The sequence below is a fragment of the Melanerpes formicivorus genome, unplaced genomic scaffold, assembly GCF_026170545.1.
Source record: "Melanerpes formicivorus ecotype bairdi unplaced genomic scaffold, bMelFor1.0.p_v2 SCAF_21, whole genome shotgun sequence".
Classification (NCBI taxonomy): Eukaryota; Metazoa; Chordata; class Aves; order Piciformes; family Picidae; genus Melanerpes; species Melanerpes formicivorus.
The window spans coordinates 8,362,572-8,386,334 of record NW_027142373.1 but is presented as its reverse complement, the minus strand read 5'-3'; the positions used below and the strand labels follow the sequence as shown (position 1 = coordinate 8,386,334).

General features: G+C 41.7%; 1 protein-coding gene and 1 long non-coding RNA gene across 2 annotated transcripts in view; one reads left to right on the top strand and one right to left on the bottom strand.

The window, feature by feature from the left end:
- Positions 1-4,493: 4,493 nt before the first annotated feature.
- LOC137447656 (uncharacterized) lies at positions 4,494-5,160 on the bottom strand. The gene is made up of 2 exons (XR_010988895.1): positions 4,851-5,160; positions 4,494-4,614 (listed from the first exon to the last, which is right to left on the bottom strand). It is a non-coding gene; the product is annotated as an uncharacterized lncRNA (long non-coding RNA).
- Positions 5,161-5,518: 358 nt separating this feature from the next.
- FOXK2 (forkhead box K2) overlaps positions 5,519-23,763 on the top strand; it is a 49,749-nt gene continuing 31,504 nt past the window's right edge. The window contains exon 1 of the mRNA XM_068151398.1: positions 5,519-5,960. Within this exon, the coding sequence (XP_068007499.1) occupies positions 5,608-5,960 (353 nt within the window). The 5' untranslated portion in view covers positions 5,519-5,607. The remainder of the gene's footprint in view (positions 5,961-23,763) is intronic.

Below are 23,763 nucleotides of genomic sequence, written 5' to 3'. Positions count from 1 at the left end.
TCTTGCACTTTCCACTCCCACTCACCTGCTTTTCCTGCCAACCAAACTACAACTCCTGTTACTGGTTTTGTAGAACTTGCATCTGCCATGCACAGTGGAACTGTTGCAGCTACCTCCTTCAGATGTCTGAAACCATCTCTAAATAAGCTGGACTGTGGCAGCTTAATTGCTGCTTTTTTTTGTTTGTTGGTTGTTTTTTTGTTTCAAGGTTGTTTATGATACCATATCATAAAGGTTTGTGATGTGTGCGTGCCAAAAATAAGAGTAACAAGTAACAGTTGTTCAATTGTGGTGACTTGACTCCAGCGGGGCTGTTCCTCTCCAAGAGAAATGCCAGCCTTCTTTAAGTGTTCATGGAAGGTTACATCATTTAATTCAAATCTGTGCAGCTGCGTATGTATAGGAATAGTGTATACAATCTGAGCTTTCAAGGAATTAAAAAGCCAAAGAATTGAAGATGCTTTCTACTGTGATGGTTGTAGGACTGACAGACCCTGACAGCAAAAATAGAGAGGTTGTGAGTTTGGTCTCGGGTACATTTTAACAGGTACTTCAAAGTGTTTGCTTAAAACAGTTGTTACACATCTCTCGATTAAGCAAAGAGATGGGATGAACAAGCAGAAAAACGGCTTAAGATCTTACAGTAGAATTGTGCTTAAATGTGATTCTAACTAGGAGCAGTAACTAAAGATCACCATTAAGTACAGCAAGTGTTTCGACTAGTTAGGTTCAGTTTCTCTGATTATGCTTCAAGACCTCATAGTGGTCGAATTCTGTTTTTGAAATGGGTAACAAAGCAAACCCGGCAGTGAGTCATCAGGTTCAACTTTCTCCGAGGTGTTAAAATTTTAAACATAGGAGTGAAGATGAATTAGCTATTTATTTAGCAAAGATCGTATGTCCAGCAAGGCTGAACGGCAGCGTAATGGGAGTTTCACATTTCCAGTTAACGCAGAGTAATGCTGCTGCGGCTTTTAAAAATCCTTTTGTGGTGTCAGGATTTAGAGCTGCTTTGTGAGTAATTGTCCTCTGAGGGTGGATGGGATGCTTTCAATTTAAGGCGTGCATTTCAATTTTCGTCCTCTGCTGTTGCTTCAAACAAACCGAGGCGTTCGGGCTCTATGCTTTGTATCTTTTCGGTTACCAACTGTGGCTGCTCCGTTCCAGTTTGGGGCGAGTCAACTACTCGCCTTCCAGAACCGCGTGCGAGTGAAGGTCTCGCCTCGCAAAACTGCTTTTTACAAGCCAAGCAAACGTGCCTTAACCTCAGCCCTTGGCAGGAAGGCAGGGAGAGTGCCGTAGCTGTGAAATAATCCCCAGAGACCAGCCCGTTAAGAGCCTTCCTCAGTTTTGCCTGAATCGGCTTTTCCTCACAGAAGACATTGGGGCGGTGCCGGGAGCGCGGGGCGGGGGGCCCCTGCTCCCGGCACCGCCCCCGGCCTCGCAGTGTTTACAAACACGCGTCACCGGGCAGCCGAGCGGCCCTGGGCAGCATGGCGGGCGGCTCACGCAGAGCCCTTCGCTCTGGGCCCCGCTACCTCAGCGAGGCGGGCGCCGCCGACATGAGGCGTTGAGGGCGCGGGGCACGCTGGGTAGAAGGGCGGGAAGCAGCGGAGGGGAGCGCGGCTTTCCTGTCAGGCTGCCACCTGCTCTGCGCCCTGCGGTAGGGTTTGTACCGGGAAACCTTGCGGAGCCAGCCAGCAGCTGGGTAGTTTTGACTTGCATGGTACTGGTGTACTTGGTTTCCTTGCCTTACCTTCCGAGGTAAACAGTGTGCCAGTAAGTGACTGGTGGAGGTTAAATAACTGTTGCTGCTTTCCTTCCCGTTCTCCATCAAAGAAAGCCCGGTGTTCATAGGGATGTCTTAGGCATTTTCAAGAGTCATTCCAGTTTTCATTACTTAATGGATATCTTTTAGGTCTCTTTAACGGGAGAAAAAAAACCCTATGCATGTAACTTTAGAGGTACAGCTTTTTATTTTCAGCTCAGGGATTTGCCGGGTATGCAACCAGGGAGCTTCACGGCAGTGAGCATTCCCAGTTTCAATGTTTTTAGTAACTACAGGATGCATTTTCAACACTTTCCCCTTGATCAAAATGACTTTGTGAGAAAAATTACTGAATTGCAGCATGAGTCCTACTGAGTTTTCCACACTCTCATAAATGTAAGCATGTAAAGAGCTCCAGTACAGTTATCAGAATTACTTTAGAATGTGGTTCTATACCTCAGTGGGTGTGAGGCTCTGTTGGAAGGAGTTGGTGCTGCTTACAAGGGGCTTCTCTGCTCGTAAATTGGAAAAAAAATAGGTGCTTTTTAGGTGCTGGGTATCAATATGTGAAATCTTGTTTCATTTGGCCATGCAGGGTTTGGTATTTGAAGTGCTTCTTAATGAACGTTACTGGGAGGTGGTTTTGCAAATTAACTTTGTAGTGTTTTGTTTAACCAAAATCAGCTCTCAGTGGAAGCTTGTGACACTTGCTGTAATGAAAAAAAAAAAATATGGATAGCTCCTAATGGGTTTTAAAAGCTATTTAATGCTGGTTGTGTCCAAGTAAGCAATTAGGGTCACTTAATCTGCTTGATTATTCATCAAGTTCCTCTAGTAGTATTCCATGATACTGAATCTGTGAAAATATGCATCTTGAGAAGGCTGCTTCACCACTTCATAGCCCTCAGTACAGAGCACATATAGCTAGTGAAAAAGAAGAAAGAAAACTTCGTTATACATCAGTTTACTAGCCTGAAGCACAAAGAGACTGTCTCTGTAGTCAGTAACCTGGAGCCCTAGTTTTGTCCTGAATAGTTAAGGTGGATGCAAAGCAGACAGAGAAGAAGGTTTTGCTTCCATTCAACCAGCGAGGTGGGGGAGAATACATGGAATACTACTTACCTGCTGTGCAGCTGCAACATAAGGACCAGATTATGCTCAAGGAGTGCATTTTTAGGTGTAAGCAGGAGTTGTTCCACCGCATCTAGCTTCTCTTTCTTGCTTTCTACAACACACAACAGAGCTGCAAGTAGGCAGGTCAGAATGACCTGTAACTGTTCAATTTTGTATGGTCACAAAGAAAGTTACTAAATCTGCACCAATTTAGAAAAACATAGGCAGAAAGATCCCAGCTGTCCTCTTAAAATGAATATAGCTCCTGACAATGGGATTTGATGTTTGTTTTACAGTGTTGGTAATACAGAAGTAAACAGACTTTCTGCTGCTGTTCAGTCACGTTTCATAGAGTAGCATTTTGATGGCTGGGAGCTTGGAAAGTAATTTGGGTGTATATTATAGAATCTGTTCAGCACTCTGTCAATAGCTGTGTTCTCTGTGCTGTTCCATTAACAGAACAGGAAGGTATATCAGCTTTGTGAATTTAGTACTGGCTGTTATTAATAAATTAATACAAATTAACAAAGTTGTGACTCACATAATGGGAAAGCTTTAAACAACATTAATGCCTTCAACTTTTGCAAACTGAGCAACCATAAGAGTGGTGGAAAGTGCTGCTGGCCTGATGGGAATTCACCTGGCTGCTCTCCCAATCTGCCTGTTTTCTGTCTCTGTGGGAGTTGGGGGTGTGTTAGGAGACAGAAACCCATTGGTAATTTTCAGCCAGCATACCCCTCAGGATCCCTAACCAATTGTTAGCAGAGCAGGCACAACATTTCTGCAGTTGCAGCAGAGCCAAGAGGAAAAAAAAGCTGAGAATCAGGGAGTCATATCTGGCTCTCTGATGCTCCACATTTTCTGTGCCAAACATATGTTGGTATAGAAGAAAGTCTGAGTCTAAATACCAAAGTGTGGGCAAGATTTAACTCAAGTTTTCTGTAAAAGAAACCAAAGCTCTAAACTGTTGCTATATTTTACCGCATCTGATGTGCGCATGTAATCATATAAACGGACTTAACCAGTATGGAATTGTGTTGTAGCTGCTTATAACAAGTGCTGACACAATCTCAAGGGTAAAAATAAGGTTTGCAGATAACAGGCCCTATATTCCATTCCCAGGCATACATAAAATATTGCTACAGTTTGAAGAGCTGTTGACTCAGATGTAGAAAACCAGAAGTTTGAATTTCAAATTTACTCCTGGATGTTTGTTAGTGAGTTGATTGGGTTTGTCCAAGGCATAAAAGTGTTCTTAAAGATTATTTACAATTCAGGGCGTACCACAGCAGAATGTATTTAAACATCCTCTGAATTAATAAATGACAATGAACTTCAACACTGTAAAAAGGCCCAAATAAACCCCCCCCCCCCCCCTTTCTAAACAAGTGCTTGACAGTCTAGGAAGGCTAGCTTGGCTGTTACAGTGAAGTGTGTGCAGTATTTATATTTGTGTATAGATATAAATACGTTTAAGTACTTTCTGCACACTTTATAGCCCAAAGTGTTTCTTAATTGTTAGCGCTGAGCATGCAGTTAATGTTGTCTTTTTGGCAATCTGTGATATTTTAAACTCAAAAGCAGTGGTGCCGGTGCCTGATGGGTTTGTTACCTGTGACACTTTCTCTCCTGTGTTTCGTGACCCCGGGGGAGCAGTGACAGACTGGAGCAGCCGTGGGGTGTCTAATTCTGTTTTGCCGTGTCAGATTGCTTGCTTCTGTGCGCCCTAGTTCCTACGAGGAAAGTAGGACTAGGTTGAGTGAGGTGTGTGCACAAATCCACAGATTGGCTTATCTGGAACTTTTGCATTTAAAGCACTGCACTTTAACATGAATATCACAACCCCCTGCGCGTTACTTCTACTTTTAACCTTACGTATTAAAACTTGCCGCCCCCTCCACCCCCCATTCCCCCTACTCTTCTGAGGCTAAAGTTGAGGAGTTTAAACTACTTCGCGGGTGGTACCTACCCTCTAGCACTCTTTGGGCACTCGTATTTATTTTATTGCTGATTATTGCTTTCCCCCGCCCCGTTCAGTCCCGTTTCTGAAAGCATTGCTAGCGGAAGGCGTGTGTGTTCCACTATCTGCCGGGTGAAAAAACAGTTCGAGGGTTGCCGGAGGTGCTGGCGACCTCGCTCAGGGGCCCAGGGCGGGGGCTGCTCTCCTAGGGCTGGACCGTGAAGCACGGTCTCTCGCAGGTGCCCTGGTCCCACGGCGGGAAGGGGCTATGGGGCGGAAGATGGCAGGCAGGTCGGCCCCGCCGGGTTAAGCGATCCCGCTCCGCACCGCCTGCCTGCCGGCCTGGGAGGGACTGCCCCGCTGCTCCTCCGGGCCGCCAGCGCCGCGTCAGGGGCCGGGGCTCGGCGCAGCGCGTCTCCGGGTGCGTCTGCCTCCGCCGCCGCGGGGAGAAGCGCCGCTCCGCTCCCCCGCGCGGGGATCTGTTCCGCGTTTTCCGGGCCTTTCCCGTGTTCTCGGCCCCGACACTCGAACGTGCTGCGCGGCGCTGGCCGCGGCGCCGCTCGCCATTGGCCGCGCCGCCATAGCCCCATGGGCGTGCGGGCCGCGCATTGGCCCGGCGCCGCTGTCCATCAGCCAGCGGCGGACTGCGTCAGGTTGGGTTGAGCGGCGTCCCCTTCCCTGCCTGTGTCTGGCGGCGGCTGCGGCTGCGGGGCCGGTGCGGGCGGAGGGGCGCAGCGGAGGGCGGCCCGCTCCCTCGCTCGCTAAGATGGCGGCGGCGGCGGCGGCGGCCGTGGCGCGGCTGGAGGGCCGAGAGTTCGAATACCTCATGAAGAAGCGCTCGGTGACCATCGGCCGCAACTCGTCGCAGGGCTCGGTGGACGTGAGCATGGGCCACTCCAGCTTCATCTCCCGGCGCCACCTGGAGATCTTTACTGCTGCTCCCCCGCCGCCGCCACCGGCCGGCGCGGACGGGCCGCCGCCTCCGCCTCAGGGAGACCCCACAGCTGCTACCGGCGGCGGCGGAGGGGACTTCTATCTGCGCTGTCTCGGCAAGAACGGCGTCTTCGTGGACGGCGTGTTCCAGAGGCGGGGGGCGCCGCCGCTGCAGCTGCCCCGAGTGTGAGTAAAGCGGGGGCTGGGCCTGCCGTCCTTCTCCGTCACACCGGAGCCCTCCTGGCTGGGCCCGGGCCCACCCGGCAGCGCCTCGCCTCGTTGGGCTATCCGTCCTCCCTGGGAGGACTGTCTGCCGCGGCGGGGTGGTGCCGTTGCTCATCCGCGCCGGTTGCCCCCGTTGCCGTTTGGGTGGCACATGGTGCCTGACAGACGGAACCGGCCTGTCTCGGCTACACATGCGAGCGGTGCCTTAGGTTTCCCTCTCCTCCAGCCCGTGTCCCTGTCTCCCGGTACCACCCTAGCGCCGGCGTCTCCACCCGTTGCCCTCGAATGTGTCCTTCCTCTAGTGGCCGGGACCCCGCCGGCATATCCACCGCCCACTGCAGCCCATCCGGCAGCCGGTGGTACAGGTGGGAAGCGTGAGACCCCGGCACAGCCGGGGCTGGCGTTTGACAAATGGTCACCCTTCTCCCATGCTGTGTCTTGCACGTAGCCGTATCTGTTGTGAGTTTGGGAGCAGATCCGTCTGCAGCAGTGCTCGGAGGTATTGTAATTACCAAACAGAATTGGATACACCCTTGAGTATTGTTTATGTGCTTCAAAGGAAACCAGTCAAGTGGTTATCCACATATCTGGGATTTCTGAATTTGAGATCAGTGCTGAGTAAATCTTGTAACACCCTTGGTGCTTTTGCAGAATGTAGGGGATTGTTTTGTGCATGTGATTGCCTTCTGATTTTGTGGCAGTTCCAGCCTCTGCCTAATTGTAACGTCTGTTTTTATGGGTAAGCTGAACCATCCACATGAAATACTAATGCTAGTCTTAGTGTTTTGTTGTCACGTAAGAAAACACATTTTAAATGTATTAAGCGTTTTTAAATGGTAATACATTCCTTTATCATTACTAAACATTAACTGTCTTTGCAAAGCGATTTGTAGTGAGTATGTGAGGCCTACCTCACGCTTAAGGATCCGTTGAATTGTAAATGAGTAATCTGTGTTTTGAGGAGTCACATGTAGGAAAAGTGAAAGTATTGTGGTGTAGTATATTTTACCTGTCTTGAGTGAGAAATACTCGAGTGTTTTACCTGTATGAAAACACGTGTCGTTAGTGACACAGCCTTAATGTCTCACAAGTTTTGAAACTCTGTTTAGGATGTTGATGATGCATATTTTCTGCTTTGACGTCTTAATGGAAGTTTCCCAGCCTGGTTCCTCTGTCAAAATCAAACTGTCTTACCTTTCTGCTTTCTAGGAAATGCTTATTCTGAAAGGATTTAACAGTGCCAATACGTGTGGAGTTGTATAATCGTGAATACAGTTGGAGGACTTGTTTGACCTTTAACTGTAACTACTGTCTCTGCTTTCTGCTTTTTAATATTAATAATTATTTGGCATGTGGTTAATCTATATTTTAATCTGACATTTATGAAATATGGATCAAATATTTTTTCTTTGTAAGCATAGTTTGATATAATACACTAAAGTAAGTCATTGTGCAGTGTATGTGTTGATTGCAGACAGTCTAGAATTAGTTTGAGTAATTTAGTCAGTAGCATTCTGCTGAATGCTTAAGACTCCAGGAGAGTAAAAAGAAGTGTACTGCTTTTTCACGCTCTCCATGTAGGTATTGAGGCCTTTTTAAATGGAAAGCAAATTCTGAAGGATTTTTTTCTGTGTCAGTTTTTGTAATTGAACAATGATGAAAACTTCTATGCAGTTAAAATTTCTTCATGAGTATATGTGGGTGGTGTTACAGAAACTAGCATTTCCTTGAAGCTGGCTGTGTTCAGGGATTACACTGTTTCTTAGACTGCACGCTAGTAGCCTTCAGTTTAAAGATCTGTAAGCTGGCTGAAGTAGTTATCTCCTGGTTACAAAATGTAGGTGTGATCTTCCATCAGATCTTGCAAATAGAAGGTGACATACCTTCAGTCCTGGTTAGAACAAAGGAGCAGTGTGTACACTGGGCAAACTAGGATTTCTTTAGTCAACAGGCACAGGGATGAGTTTTATCCTGAAGGGCGTGCAAAATGTGCAGGGTCATAGTTAGATTGTTGGTTAAGATCAAATGCTGGTTTATTGCTTAAACATAAAGGGAAAAAATATCTATCTGTGAAAGGAAAGTCTTACTCTGCAGTTGTAAAAGGGAATAGTAGTTTTAATATTTGCAAGGCTTGCTTTTTTTTTGTTTTTTAAACACAGAAACCTTCAGACAAATTCAAAGCAAAGGTTATCTGTTTATAGCAAGTCATTACTGTGAATTACAGGTGACTAATATTGTTTGTAGTCATGTTCTGGAATTTCATTTAACTGGTCACACTGAAGATGATCTGGATTTTAAGAATCAAACTTAGCTGCTTCAGTGTAATGTAAACATTTAATTAATAGTTGGAACGTGATTGGAAAGAAAGTAGTTTTGGTTCAAGTTCAAGATGGATAACTGCTCATCTCCAGCTCAAGTAATCACTAGATCTATTTTAGTTGTTGTTGTTTAATCCTACTATGTGGCCAGTAGTATGCTTTGCCTATGACTACACAGTCATTTGATGGCAGGTGAAGTTTAATAAAAAAACAAACACAAAATCAGAGTGGCCTGTTCCTTCTGTTTGTTTTTAAGTGATGTTGGAAACCAAGAATGAAGGGTCCATCTCTGTTTTGGCTAATTAATAGTGACTTACGGGTGACTCCAAGTAAAATACTGTTACAGACTTGCAATGCCTGATTTAATTGTCACTAATAAGTCTAAGTAGTTCCAGTGTCCTTGGCCTTTTTTTTTTCTAATTCCTCACAGTTTTGAAATGTGATTGCATTGTTAATGCTATTGAACTTGCTGGGTTTGGAAGGGGAAAAAACGAAATATGACTTCACAGTCTCCTGCAAAACACACATTTTTAACATCTGAGGAAATTAAATTATTAACATTAGGGTATTTTTTTACCTGTAGTAAAGGCATCTTTCTACAGATATAAATGCCACAAACCAGGCAATTACTGTGCAGTAAGATAACTGTTCTGGTTGCTATTTTTGATGCTTCCTTGGAAGCCTCTTTCACAGTTCAAATGTTTAAGTTCCCAAGCAGGAGGTAATAGCAGTGGGAAGTGTGTTTTTGTTTTTCTGCTTCTTGACAGACTTGCATACATACTTGTGTCTGTACAAACCAACTGTCATTTTGTTAGATGAATAAAATGGGGGCTGGGGGAAAATGGCAATTTTTTTATTCATGTCCAGTAAGAAGTTCTCCCTTCAGTGTTACAATGCACAGAGGAATGGGACAGTTCAGTTAAGTCTTTTACAGCTACCTTCAAGATGCATGGACTGTTATTCTCCTGTTCATAAAGTTCATGTTTTTAAATTGGTTTCATTTGATGCTTGTCAGATTTTCCCAGACTTCAGTTGAAATCATTGTTAGGATATATTGCTAGGTAAATAACAACATTACTATTTGACTTTTGAAGTGCTTGGCTTGAAAAATATCTTTTGTGCAGGGCACAGCAGCAGTTGTTGACAGAGCTCTTGTGTACAGCTTTTGGAGAGGCAGGATTCCAGACAGATGTAACTGATACAGCTGGAAAAAGCAGGCTGACTTCTGGGTACAGTGTAGTGCTGAAGAGGTTTGTTTTGGTTTTATTTCTGGGTTTCTTGATTGTGCTTTGTATGTTAGCATTTAAGTTCACAAAGATCCTGACATCCTGGTCTTGAGTGTTCCAAGACAATGCCCCGTTCATTTAGACAAACCCATATATTTTGTGTTTTAGTAATTGCTTTTAATTTTGGTTTTGTGGAAGTAGATTTGTGAATCATACCATTAGCATAAGAGCAGCATTTCTAAGTCAGAGCAAAGATGCATCTTGTCCATTACCTGTCTCAAAGAGCAGTCAGTAGCAGATGCAAAAGTATGTAGCCTTTAATTCTTCTTTTGAATCTCAAAGTCGAAGTTGAGCACTTTTTTGTTGTTGGGTTTTGTTTTGTTTTTGTTTTTTTTTTTGAGTTACAACCATTTGCTGTTTGCAAACCCTTGTAAACCTTTCATAACCACAGCATCCTTAGGCAGTGAGTTTCACAATGCCATTTTTGCCCACACTGGGAAAAATACCTTTTTGCTGAGTTCTTTGAACTTGACATGCTGGTGATTTCATTTGATACAACTGAAGTTATCTGTGTTGAGAGACAGTGAATAATTCTCCCATTCTGTCATTTGTTTCATAGAATTCTTTACACTTGCAAGTATTGGAGCTCTTACAGTAAACCACGCTGAGTATGTTTTACTTTACTAACTAATCCTAAGTCAAGCCTCTGTGGCTGCAAACTAAAAATTTACTTGTGTTCAGAGGACTGAATGGGTATTTTCAATTAGGTCTTATGGTCTGGATCTACAAAGTAGGGTTTGTACTGTCTTCTAAGTAGTAGAAAGTAGATGAAAGCCAGTAGATTCTGAACAAGGACCAAGTGTATCTTACTCATTCTTTGGATAAGTTTATTACGTTCAGCATCACTTGAGCAGAAAATAGTGTAACAGATTGTAGCGAACCTCTAATGTATCACTGCATGCTTTTCTGTCATCTTACTGCAGTTACTTAAATTCTATGCACAGCTGTGATTGCTGTGTGACTTAGAGCTGTGGCTGCTCATATGCTCAGGGAAATAGTTTCTCACTGGAAACAACTGAGGTTTAGTGTAACAGTTGAGGTGAAGGGATCGTAACATCTCCTCAGGTAGTGTTTCTTGGTAATTTAGGGAGGATGTTCCTTGCTTGGTTTTGGCTTACAGTTTCTGCACTAAATATTTTCTGTATGAACAGAAGTGTTAGATACTTTTAAGAAATCAAACAGAACACTTACTGCAAGGAATATACTTGCAAGTGTAGTTTAATACCTCAGGTTAGATTGGCACCTGTTCTTCCTCTCCCTTCACAGCGCCTTTGATAGATACAGTTACTCATAAGGAAAACAGCTGGCTGAGATGTTTTTGAGACCTTATGATTAATTTGCACTCAGAGGAGTGTTTTGGAGCTCCATACTGCTTGTATTAAAACTGTGAATTACTTACAAATTATCTCTAAGCATAAAGCTAAGAAGCATTGGACTCTTGGCTATGACTCATGAATCAGTCTCCAGAAACTTTATTTACTTTCTTAGCAGACACTGTGCCCCATGCCATAATGATTAACAAGGTTAACTGGGCTGTGTTTATAGGTGGTTTTTTGGCTACTTTAAAGTCGGCTTTGCAAATGTCAGTAGCAGTAGTGTTCTCACATACGCAGGTCTGATTGAAAAGGAATGTGGGAGGAAAGAAGCAGAGTGCATATGATTTGAAATGAAAACAGAGATGAACATTCTTTCTGTCATCTCACATTTTACCTATTTCTCTCTCAATTGCACACCTTATGAGTGATTTTTTTGTTGCAAGTTGTCATACACCATTCAGGTGATTGAGGTAAAGCTTAAAACAATGGGATACTTAGATTAATTTGCACTTGCCTCTCTTTTCTGTTTGTGTGATTGGTACATACATGAAACTTCCTTAACTAATTCCACAGTCTTACTGATCTTAAAAATGTTCTTACATCTGTAGTTAGCTATAGGAGTAAGTACATTCTTTGTGTAGTTATATGAAATACTCTAAACTGGGAAATCAGCTTAAAAATTGATGGCTTCTTTATTGTCTGTCAAGCTGCAGTTCTGTGACAGAAGCAAGATTAGTGTTGTTTTGGTTTAAAGGTGCAACATCAGTGTTAAAAGTGTCTGTTCCAAGAATCTGTATTTGAAAGAAGTGTTGAGATCCTTACCTTCAGCTCTAATAATGAGGTAAGAGATACATTAAATTTCTCTTTGCTTTGCATTGATTAATACTGATCTTCAGTTGTGAAATGCACACCGTAAGTTAAATAATAAATAAGTTAATGTTTCATCCTTTTCACAGTAAATGTGTATGATTAATTTTCTTATAATTAGGAAATGACTTTGTCATGTAAATATTAGTCCTTCATGAAGGTAGACTGTATTTTAGAGAAGAATTCTGCTGTGGAGGACTTGACTGCTGTTGATTTTGGTGGTGTTGGTGTTTTGTGTGGTTTATTGTTGTTTTTTTTTCCCCTTGGGGATGTTTGTTTGTTTGTTTGTTTTTAGCATAAGTAATTAGCATGCATAAAGCAAAAGATTTCCTTACTGTCATGCCTAAGCTGTTAAAAATGAGATGAATTTTTAAGCAAATACAGTGGTGCCTTCAAGACCACTCAGGTCCCATTAACTTAGCTAAAATTATTTAAAGCACTGGGAAAAAAATACAATTTCAAAGAAAAATAAGAATGTGTCATGTGGTAGTGTGAGACTCTTTCTTGTAGCCTGTAAGGAGTTTTCACAATAGACTTGTGTTTACTAATAAGCTGATGTCTTTCATGGAACTTCATCCAGAAATCTTGGGAAGGTGGTGGTTTTATCCACTGTCTTGCTTGTTTTCATGATAAAAAGTTGATGTGTAGTGACATTTGTTTCCTGCGACTTCCTGCCTTTAAGGAGTTTTTTGACCTAGATAAAGCAGTCAGAGGGGAGGAACCATATTTATTCTGCAGCTATTCCACACTGGATGGAATAGAAAATAAATGTTATATTCTTTAGTTAAGATTTAATCAGTATTGTTTTACCACTGAAGGATGAAGAGGCTTTGGTAAGCCACTTGAAAAGTGCAATTTTTGGTAATACTTCATGTTTAAAAGGGCTAAAGGCGATCTGTACATGATGGGAGTCTTTGTCTCTTCGCATTTGTTTGTGTGATTCTGCTGCAGCTACTGCACATGCTTCTGTGCTCCTCTGTCCTTCCCAGTAGTATTTCAGACCTTAAACTTCTACAAAGCACGATCTTGCTGTAGGCTCTACAGTTGAGTAGGAGTAACATTTTAAATACTCAAAATTTCAGACTATTTTAATGAATATTTATAGGGACTTTTTTGTTTGTCCACATGCACCTAATAAAATGAAAACCACGAGCAGATTGACAAACAGTTATGTCCTTGCTAAGCTAAATGTTCTTGTTGACTTCAGCAAGGCAGCTCATGTGGATAGAGATGCACATGGAATTGGGCACTTGTAGAATCAGAGCTGTAAAGTAAAAAGCCAGAGATGTGTCATTGTTTTAGCTTTATGAAGCGTGACAACATTAGTATAAATCACCTGGAATTAATTTTAATTCAATGTTAATTTAAGGTTTTACATTAAGAATTATGGAAAGGACCTTCAGCCAAAACCCTGCTGAAAGCAGAAATGACTTCAACATCAGATTGGACTTCTCAGCACCTTGTCCATTTGAATTCTGATTATCTCCAGGCATGGTGGTAACTATAATTATAAAATGCTTCGTATAACTATAACCTTGTATGGAAAAAAGTATTATCTGTATTTCCAGTCCTCACAAGTAATTGAGACAAGCAATGGATCTGGTCAGTTCATTTAAAGAAATAAAAATAATCTCAAAAGGTGTGCAAACTACAAAGTAGGAAACTGTTATGAAAACAGCTGCTGGATTGCATTTGAAATTCATAGAATGGTCTGGGTTGGAAGGGCCCCTTAAAGGTCATCTTGTCCAACCCCCTGCATTGAGCACAAACATCTTCAACTAGATCAGATGGCTCAGAAGCCCAAACAACCTGACCTGCAATCTTTCTGTTTCTCCCACGGTGGAGCATCTAACACCTCTCTGGGTAACTTAGGCTAGTGTCTCACCACCCTCAGTGTAAAAAAATTTCTTCCTTCTATCTAGTCTAAATCTCCATCTTTCAGTTTAAAACCATCACCCTTTGCCCTGTCACAACAGGTCCTGTTAAAAAGTCTGTCCTTGGCTTTCTTACAGGCCCCTTTAAGTATTGAAAGACCACCAGGTCACCCTGGAGCCTTGTCTTCTCCATTCTGAACAAGCCTACATCTCTCAGCCTGTCCTCATAGCAGAGGGATTTCAGTTCTCAAATAATTGTTGTGGCCTGCTCTGGACCTCCTTCAACAGCTTCATGTCTAGCCTGTGCTGAGGACTTCAGAGCTGGACCCAGCACTTCAGGTGGGGTCTCAGGTGGGGTCTCAGGAGAGGGGAAGAATCCCCTCGCTCCACCTGCTGTCTGTGCTACTGGGGACCTACACTGAGCATTATTGAGCTAACATTGCTGGCTCATGTACAGCTTTTCACCCACCAGCACCCCCAAGTCTTTCTCTGCATCCCCCAGCCTGTTTTGATACCAGCGGTTGCCCTGATCCAGGTGCAGAGAAATCTTCAGATGCCTGTTCTGCAATGCTGTTTCAAAGCAGAGTGATGTGATGATTGTGTGGAAATAGGGGAACTGGATCAGGGAATACTGAGTGGTGATGGAACTTCCTGTGGTTCTGGAATAAAATTAGTGTTAAAGAATGCTGTAAAGCTGCAAGGGTTTAAGAGAATGATTGCTCCAAAGAATTGGAGGCTGGAGGGAACCTCGAATAGTGAGGGACCTAAGCAGTTCAGTGTGTTTGCCTTATCAAAAAGGAGCAAAGGATATCTGGGTTGGTATATATACACTTCTATGGGGGTGAATTAGAGCATTGAAAGGCTGCTAATGTATCACACAGGGGTATAAAAACCCAGAGGCTGTAAACTAAACTCTCTTAAGAGTATATTTTTAACAGTGCTGGAACAGCTTACTAAGAATGGTGGTATCTCTATTTAGCCATCTTCTGCCAATCAGAAATGAATATCTTCTAGGAAAAGGTGCTTCAAACAGGAAAATAAACCTTCCTGTAGTAGACCTGGTGATTAGCTGCAGTGTAGGTATGGTTGGATGAAATTTCATGGCTTAGGGCTACAAAAGGTACAAGTAGGTGAAGCTTCTTAACTGTTCAGCCTTCACTTCCTCTGAAAGTCCTGTTTTAATAATCTTCTATTGTATTATAGCAAGAGACTTTTTCATTAGGCATTTTAACAAAGAGTCAGTACTTGGCTTGGTTTTTAATTAAAATTGCTTCAATCATCTAGTTGGGCATTTGTTTATTTACACTTGCTAGCAGTGTTCTCACATGCAAATGATTTGGATGCCTTTGTTTGTGATTGTTTTAGTCTTCATATTAGAGTACACTGTAAAGATTCAGGTAATTTTCGTACGCGATATGGTGATTTTTGGAACATTATTGTTCTTCAAATAAGTCTTAGATGTAGCTCATGAGGTATAAGCCCCTTAGTTCTCATGTTGATAAGAAGTCATGTTAGCATCTAATAGAAAAAGTATTTACATTTTGAACTGAATAAATTCAGGTTTTGTAAATGTCTTCAAGAAATTACAAGTGTGTGGTTTTGGTTCAGAGATTATATGGATGAATCGACATGTTGATAGGAGTTGCTTCTAAATTCAGATTTTTACTGACATGTTGCAGTATGGGAGCAGATAATTTGTTTACCCTTTTCTTTATTTTTTCTTTTTCATCTTCCTATTTTTCCTGTCACAGCTGGGAAAAAGAGTTTGACTTCCATTGAAGCATCAATAGCCTCAATGTATACCTAACACATCAGTATCCTATCACAGTGTGGGAGACATTGTTTTACTACATGTGAGGTAGAGCTCTGTTTTATTTATGAAGATAAAGTCACATAATTATCCAAGGGTGGGTAGGGCAGGTGTTGGTTTTTTTTGACTGAGAATATGTGAAAAGTTTTATTTATGACTTTGTACTGTCCTATGGATGTGTTTGGGGTGTTCCACACAGAACATAATTTGAGCAGACAAGGCATATCCAGACAGTTCATATACTTTGGTAGGCAGGGTTGTTGGTTACAGTATCAGTGGAATAAACACACAAGGAAAGCAGTTGGACAGTGTAAATGATGGAAGCTGACTCCTAAAGGAAAGAATTTCCCTCCTTAGGTAACATTGCTGTTTTCTGGTCTTTCTAGATAGGTGAAGAAGGGCTGTGTAGCATTGAGGGAGGGCAGAGACTTAACTAAGATTTAAAGAGAGTAGTGCTTAGGCAAGAGAAGGGTGAATGTATTCATGCCAAATTCTGTGTAGGCATAAGTTCAAATTTGAACTAGAACAAACCAATTATTCCAGCAAAAAAACCTGTCAGAATAAGCGTGATTTTAGCATCATGCCATGTGCAGATTAGAAAAATAGGAGAGAATTTGGTTCCTACATGGGAAAGATGAGGCTGTAGGCCATTGTGTTTTGCTTTAGGATGTGAGCAGAAAATTAGTGGTGATTGTAGTTGTGTGAGGAGAAATGAAAAGATTGGAGGCTTGAAAAAAGATTGGAAAAAGTTCAAGGTCATCTCACATTTAAGAGCTGAGACTGAAAAGTAATACAATTGCTATCCTTACAGAATGTAAGGAGGCTCTGACTTTGATATTTAATTTGGGAAATGTGATGCAGAGGAATCCGAGGTCTCACTTTTTAGGAACATGGCTGTGCTTTCATGAGCGTCGGAGCTCATCTAGTGTTTCACTGGTGCTGAAATGCAGCATGGGAGGTGAAGGTCTTGTTTTCTACAGTGCTTCCAACTGCAGATTGTTCTGGCCTTGAAGTTCATCAGAAGTTCCACGAGCTGCTGATGTCTGCTTTTTTTTGCGACTTTTTGGTGGTTTTCTGCTGTTGCATTGAAGTGGCTCACAGTGAGGTCTGGCAGACAGTGAAGCTGGCATACGTGGTAGTGTTGTAGGTAGTGGGCCTGCACAGACTTTTGGCAGCAGTTACATTGCTGTGTCTTGTGGAACCATACATTAAGGAATTGTAAGAGCTGTTATGCTCTATGCAATAAACACAGAAAGGGAAAGAAAGTTCCAACACAGGAGAAGACCAAAAATTATTTTGGTGTATTAAAGAAGCATTGCAATGTAATACAATAATGTTCAAATCCTTGAAGTTCTTAAGACAGCATGTTTTGTGAGATAAGATGATGTGAAGTATTTCAGTTGAAAGGTAATAAAAAAGCATGAATCTAAGTAGAGGAGTTGCTGAGGTGACTCAGTTGTGTCATACCTTTAGTTAAAATACATGCTTTCTGGTTCTTTAAGAAAAAATCTCTGCATAAATATGATTACATCCAGAAAACCACTAGAGAAAAAGGGGTGCAGTTTCCTTGACTGTGGATCATTTCATGGCAGAGGACAGAATTCATTTTTGGGCTTCATTCCATGTATTAAAGGTAGACTTTGCCCCCATAGTTTGTGAGTCCCATTGATGCTTCAGGTGTATTTCAGACTAGGGAGGTCACAAATTTGTGGGGAAATTGAAGATAAGGACATAGTGGAGGTAGATGGCTCTTGTTCAAAGTTGTATATGTTGGTGCAGAAACATCTCCAAAAAAAGCTGTCTTTTGAGAGAGCTTTTAATTTTGCTTCCCTGTGCAGGAGAGTAAAACCACACTGCCTTCTAAGGCAGATGTATTAGTAGTCAATAAATAAGCTTAGTTGGTTCAGCCTTCTACAGCTACTTAAATAGCAGGGTTGAAAGGAGCTGTGCATTTGCTCCCTGTTCACAGGGGATGAGGTGAAACATGTCTGAAAAATCCAAGGATTTGGAGGAGGAGCAGGTCATAACATAAAGTGCCCTTCGTTTCCAGTGCAGTGTTTGTTGAATTTGGATGCTAGAAATGCTGGAGTTAATTACATAAATTACCATCAATCAAAATCATGTTTATAGCTTCCACAGATAGAAGCACTACCTAACTTACTGAGCAAAGATGTGTTAAAGGAAGCAAGGTGTTTCCTTGCCTTATACATGTGAATATTCTGGGTGTGACTGGGTGAGGTTCAGATAAGATTTCTACTAGGTGTGCTGCTGACAGCTCGTCTTACATGGTCATTGGTTGTCACTTGTGTTGGGGTAACCAACTGAAGTACCTCTGTGTGTGTGTATCTGACCCAGGATGTGTTTTTATTGTCTGGCTTTGGTCCTTTCTGCCCTTTTATCTTACTAAATGTCTTCAACTTTTAGTAGCATTAGGGGCTGCAAACCGAAGGATGAACTGTTAATGCTTTCTAAATGACATGAAAACATTGCATTGAAGAGTGTGCAATCTGTTCTGAAGTAACTTTATTAAAATTACTAGATTGGGAAATAAAATTCTCCTAGAATGATGAAATTCATCCTCCTGCAGTTTTACTTCTAGTGATACTATCAAGGGTTAGAGTACAACTTTTTCCTGGCAGCACTTCTCTAACTGCATCACCGAGTTGAAGAATAAATGCAGTAGTTTGTTGCCTTCTGCTCTGAAGATGGCTTCTCAAATGCAAAAGTGACTTCTGAGTTGAGGGTGAGGCTCCACAGTTTGTGGTTGATGATAGTATTATTCTTTGAGCTTTCTAGGTATTGATAATCACTGCAGACATTCTGGACCTGGAAACCACAGTGTGTTTGTCAGTTGAAATGTTCAGATGACAGGCAAGTTTAGCAACAGGAAAGAGATGTAATAGGTAAAAACCGCGGTAGAACTTCAGTTGTTTGTTTATCCTCTTGAATTGAAATGTAAGCCTTTGTTTTTTAAACCTTTTCCTGATACTAGTTTGTCCATAAAGCTGAGAAATGCAACTAGTCTGTATTATCAGCAAATTCCAGAGCCGTTTAACAGTGCTCAAATGCCTTGTGAACCCTGGCAAGGCAAAATAACTTTGTGCAGTGCATGGTACAAAGCTGTATAATTTCTTGCCTGTTTTGTTACTTAGTTCTTGACTAGCTGCATCCCTTCTCTTTCGCCTTTCCCCTGAAGGACTGCTGTCTTCTGAGATGTGCTGCTGTTTGATAGAAATGGCCAGAAGTCCTCGTGAGCTGAAAGAACTGCACGAGTTCTTGTGAATGGTTAAGCAGAGGAATGGGGTGAGATGGAGTTAACCGTGAACAGCGAGCTAACAACAGAACAGGCTTTTCTGGAAGTGTTTCATTTTTACTTGTCATCTTCACTTGAATATCCAATGCTATGAATGCCCAGGCTTTCTGCGGCAAAATTTTCTTCATTATGACTGAGATACTACTAACAAAACAAAACAAACAAACAAACAAAAAAATCTGTTTTCTCTGCTGTTTTCTGTTTTGAAGCATTTTGGCTTTTTTCTCTGAGCTGTGGTGCCGTTTTCTCTTTCCTTAACTGCCTCGTAGGATAAAGGGAATATTACCTGTTTCAGATAGAAAACTTGGCAATAGTAAAGATTAGAGAAACTTGTCTGAAGCTGAAATGGGAAACCTCATTCACAGTTGGGAGAAGAATTCAGCTCCTTCCACCTATTTCTGTTTTAAAAATGCAAGTTAAATTCTGAAAGCAGTTTGCGATCAAGTTTTTAAATTTCCTTCATTAATTTTGGCCTGTTGTGAATAGCTTTTACTGTCTGCTCAAGTAGAGGCAGCCAGAGCAGTCATCTGCAAGCACACCCTAGTACACAAATGTTTACTTTTCTGTCAGTAGTGAAATAACCCTACTTGTTTTATGGTGTGGTTATTCTGAGGTTGGAAGATTGTTGAGCCTGGAAGAGATCACTAACCCCAGCTTGCTACTTAGCTATAAATAAGTTTGGTCTGCTCTGGGCTAGTAAGTACCCAAGATTCTTACGTGAGGTTATTCATTATTATCTAAGGTTATCAGCAAAATGGGTGGCTTTTAAGCCTTTAAAGAAAAGAAGCATGAAAACCATGCAAAAGAAGGGGAGGGGGGAAGGCATGTAAATGTAAATAATTCAGCCCACAGTCAGAAGGATAAAATAAAATTCTGTAAGAGTTTTAAGTTTGAGGTTAGTGTTTTAAAGTTATTTTGGCTAAGTAGTAGCTGAGGAAAATACTACTCATACTTGTGTGTGCATGTTCTTTGTATTAGCTGGAATGTAGCTGAGAAGTATGCCTCATCTGAAAAGCTTAAAAGCATGGTTGTATAGAATACGAAATAACCATAATGTGAGAGAATGTGATCTTGGCTACTTGAAGAAGTAATGGGATAGTGGACAGGGAGGAGAGACTGAGGAAGCGAATTCAGTAGTTTAGTCAGAAATGTCAGTTGTAAAAATTAGGATTTTCTGTAGCTTTTGAAATCAAGAAAAACAACCCTTGAAGTGCTGGAAATCAACATAGGAGTGTAGGAGTGTGTTGCTTAAGTATCTTTTTATTGAGGGAGGCTTGAGAAGGCAGGATGTTTTTGGTAATTTTGGTCCTATTTTGATTCCATTCTTGTACTGAAATATGTTTATGTGCCTTATCTCCAGGGTAAACTGTTGTGTCTGCGACTTTCTCTTTTTGCAACAACATTTGGTGTTGGGAGGATTGAGTGGTTTTCTTGTTCTTCCAGTTAACTTTCTTATCTTGAAGGCCTGAGTAGTTGAGGGTTAATCACTTTCAGATAAATATAGGTAAGTACCAGGGGGGTTGTGTGCCTGTTGCAGTGACATTGCATTTTGACTTGGAGATCCCTGGGCTCTGATTAAAGAAGTGTTGGTTACTGGATGCGTTACACTAATGCAATTTTGTCCTGCTCAGGACTGTTTTGTCTTTGTGGTAGCTGCTTGTTCAATCTTTCCTCCAGAGATTTAAAGAAGAGAATATATATGATTGCCCTGTGTTTTTATGGGGATGTGGTAAATAAGTTGCTGACTGAGAGCATACGGCCCGTGTCTGATACAGAGAGAGAAGTTGGGCTGATAAAGTTCTCCACTGAGTGAAGGAGACTTTTATTTTTAAATCTGAAAGGTCCTTAGGTACTTGTACTGTGATGGTTCACACCATCTTTAAGTCATTAGAATAACCCTCTTAAGATGTTCTAAATGGAGACAGGATTTGACTTGTGCAGGTAATGATTTAATGCAAAAATATAAAGGAAAGATAAATCGCTGTAAGGAATTTAAAATACTACACGCTGGAAGTAAATACACCTAATCCTAGGCACTGGTTTGAATGCAGAAGGGGGTGATGCGGCCAAAAATTGGCATGCACTGGTGGGGTGGTGAACCTTTCTCTGCTGATCTATGTGTCAGCACTGGAAGCAACTGGCTTGGTGTAACTTTCACAGAAATGGAAATGACTGAAGAGGGGAGGCAGGGCTGGCTGTGACAGAAATCTGGTATTTGAAGCTGCATCTTTGAACTCCAGTGGAATTTGTTTTTTCCCCTCTCTCTGTTTTGGAGTTTTAAAACTACACCATGGCATTTCATTGTCATCTGGGCAATGAGCTGCATCGTGTTGCATATTGCTGTGTTTGAGGCTGTGCACATCTTCAGAGTCTGTAGGCAAATTGAAGTTTAAATACAGGCACATCTATCTGTAGCATGGATCTGAGCAGAAAGTGACCTCTAAAAATCACAGATACTACAATAGTAATTTAATATAAACTTACATAAACCGAGTCTACTGGTTTTAAAAGTTGCCTCACACTACCACTGGTTATATTTAAAATAAGCTCTTCAAATGAGTTGGTGCCAAGCAAAGCATTGTTTGGAGTATGGAGAAATAACCTGCAAGCCAAAATTAGCTTGTATTCATTTTGAGTGGCGTGTGTTTCACCAGAGCTGCCCAGATCATGTCGTCCCTGAAGGCAGCACACTTCAAGTCTAAATGTTTAAGCTATTACAACATGGAACATGCTGGTGAGTGGTGCCAGTAACATACGCTGAACATATGACCAGCACATGCCCCCTCTTCAGCCTAGGCTATGAATTATTTAGTTTGTGTTCCAAGCTATTCATTTTTTGGGAGTTTTTTTCCCCCTCTGTCAGTGTCAAGCATGGAACCTTTTGTTTCCTTCCCCCCCTTCCTTTCTACTCACACCCCTTCACCCCCATGTTGTGCTAGTTCTTTCAGGATGCAGTCCTTGGTAGCTCATGTGGTAGTGTCATAGAAACTGCAGAGACCAGTCTGAATATTTTTCAACTTGAGAGATGAAATGACCTTAGGCTCAGTCTTTTGGGACTTGGTCTATATTCACTAGCTAGCTGTTATACCACCTCTTTGTGTGGGGTTTCTACCATTATGTTTAAGATCTGTGAAATGGCAGGTTTTTTCTCATGTTCCTTGGCATCTTTGGTTAGATAAATGGTGTTCAATATGCGCTTCATAGACCTCTTCCACTTTTTACAATGAGTTTTGGTCACAGCTCAAGTTCACAGACTGCTCCTGACTCTTCAGTTGCAGCAGCTTTGTGCTGTGGATTCTGGTACACAAGGTCTGAGTGAGCACTGACCCAGGCTGACAGACTGGAGAGTGACAAGGTGCAACAGTAAATAAAACTTTAATGTACATACAAATTTATTGCATCTTTCCAGTGCATTTTATAGCAGTTTAGGGAGTATTGCCTCTCTGAGGGGGTCAGGCTTGACACAAAATTAATTTGACTCGGTGAGCTTTTCAGAATGCATCATCTCATAATTATCTGAGTGCACTGTAGGTAACTCATTTAACTTTGCATACTTCTTTATATAGCTTATTCTTTTCAATTCAGCTTTCTCCTGAGAGTGCGTGGATTTAAGAGATACACTGTTAGAAAAAGCTTTTGCTTCTTGTGTTAAGGGTATTGGTAGATTCTATTATTCAAGCATTTGCAGTAATTGAAAGTAAATTTGTCATTGTTCCTGGTTGTAAGAAGGATATTTTTTAAATGTTCACATCAGAGCTATACAGTAATACAGGTTTATTAAAACCCCACTTTCACTGTGTTAAGCATGTCCGTATATAGGATTCAGGCCGTGAAGATAAACTGTAACTCACCCTTTGGTTTCAAGATTAGTTAAAAGCTAACTGGGAGTTAGAGCTAAAAACCCATCCTGTTCTGTCCTGTCCTGTTAGCTCTGGTGTTGATGTTGCATGCTTAAGTCAGATGAGCTTACTGGTAGGCCTGAAAAACAATCCCTTGGATGAGGAGAGAGGCAGGCTCAGGATTAGTTTTCTGTCATGTCAGAAGTTCAGTCTTCCCATTACCAGATGGGAAGAAAGCAGTAAGATTGATAGTGTCTTCACAGTAACTTACATAGCAGTTCTACCAGCATTTGAGCCGATGTAAAGTTTCCCTGCCCTTGAAAGGTCTTGGTTGCTCTTTTGATTCCTGACCTGTCTCCCTTTGTCCAGCTACAAAATGATTTTGGGAACTGCTTCTGTGAGGAGAGCATAGTCCAAGATGCTATCCACATACCTCAGGGAAGAAAAAACCCCAAGACAGTAAAAGGTGACCACTGGGGACAGTGAAGTTGGACTGGAAGAGCAACACTGTGCTTGAACTATTTTTAGTAGTTTCCAGAATGATCATATGATAAATGGTCCTCATTTTGCACTTCACAGAAATATCTTCAAATGCAGTTACTTGATAACTAGTTTCTGGTAGTCTCTGCTACAGTTTGTGTTCTGTTTTTTTGAGCAATGATAAAGAGTTTAAGGGTTTCATATCGCCTCTCATGCTTTCTGTGTCAGGTGGTGGTGTCCTGTCTCACTGCCTTTACAATTCTGGAAAAGTCACTGATTCTTGTGACACTTTCATTCAAACTGACTGTTGTTTTGTCAGGAGAGAGAGAGCAAAACTGATTGTAAGATGTAATTTTGTAACTGAGCTAATTAGTGCTCCTAAGGTCTTCCTGATGTGATTCCCAGTGATGATTAAAGGAGTGGTAGTTTAACAGTGTCTAAAAAGATCACTCTTTCTGAAAGCCATGATAAACTTGTGCATTAAAGTTAACATTTAATGAAAAATGTGTGGTGCATGAGGGGGAAAAAAAATCTGGAGTCTATCTTTTCTTTTATTTGAGGGAAAGATGTTAAACCCCATAGTTTTCTGCAGTTTCTAATTACCTACAGTGTCTGTTATCTTAGTTTTCAGCTTTCCTGACTCAAAGCCTGTATGTTGTTC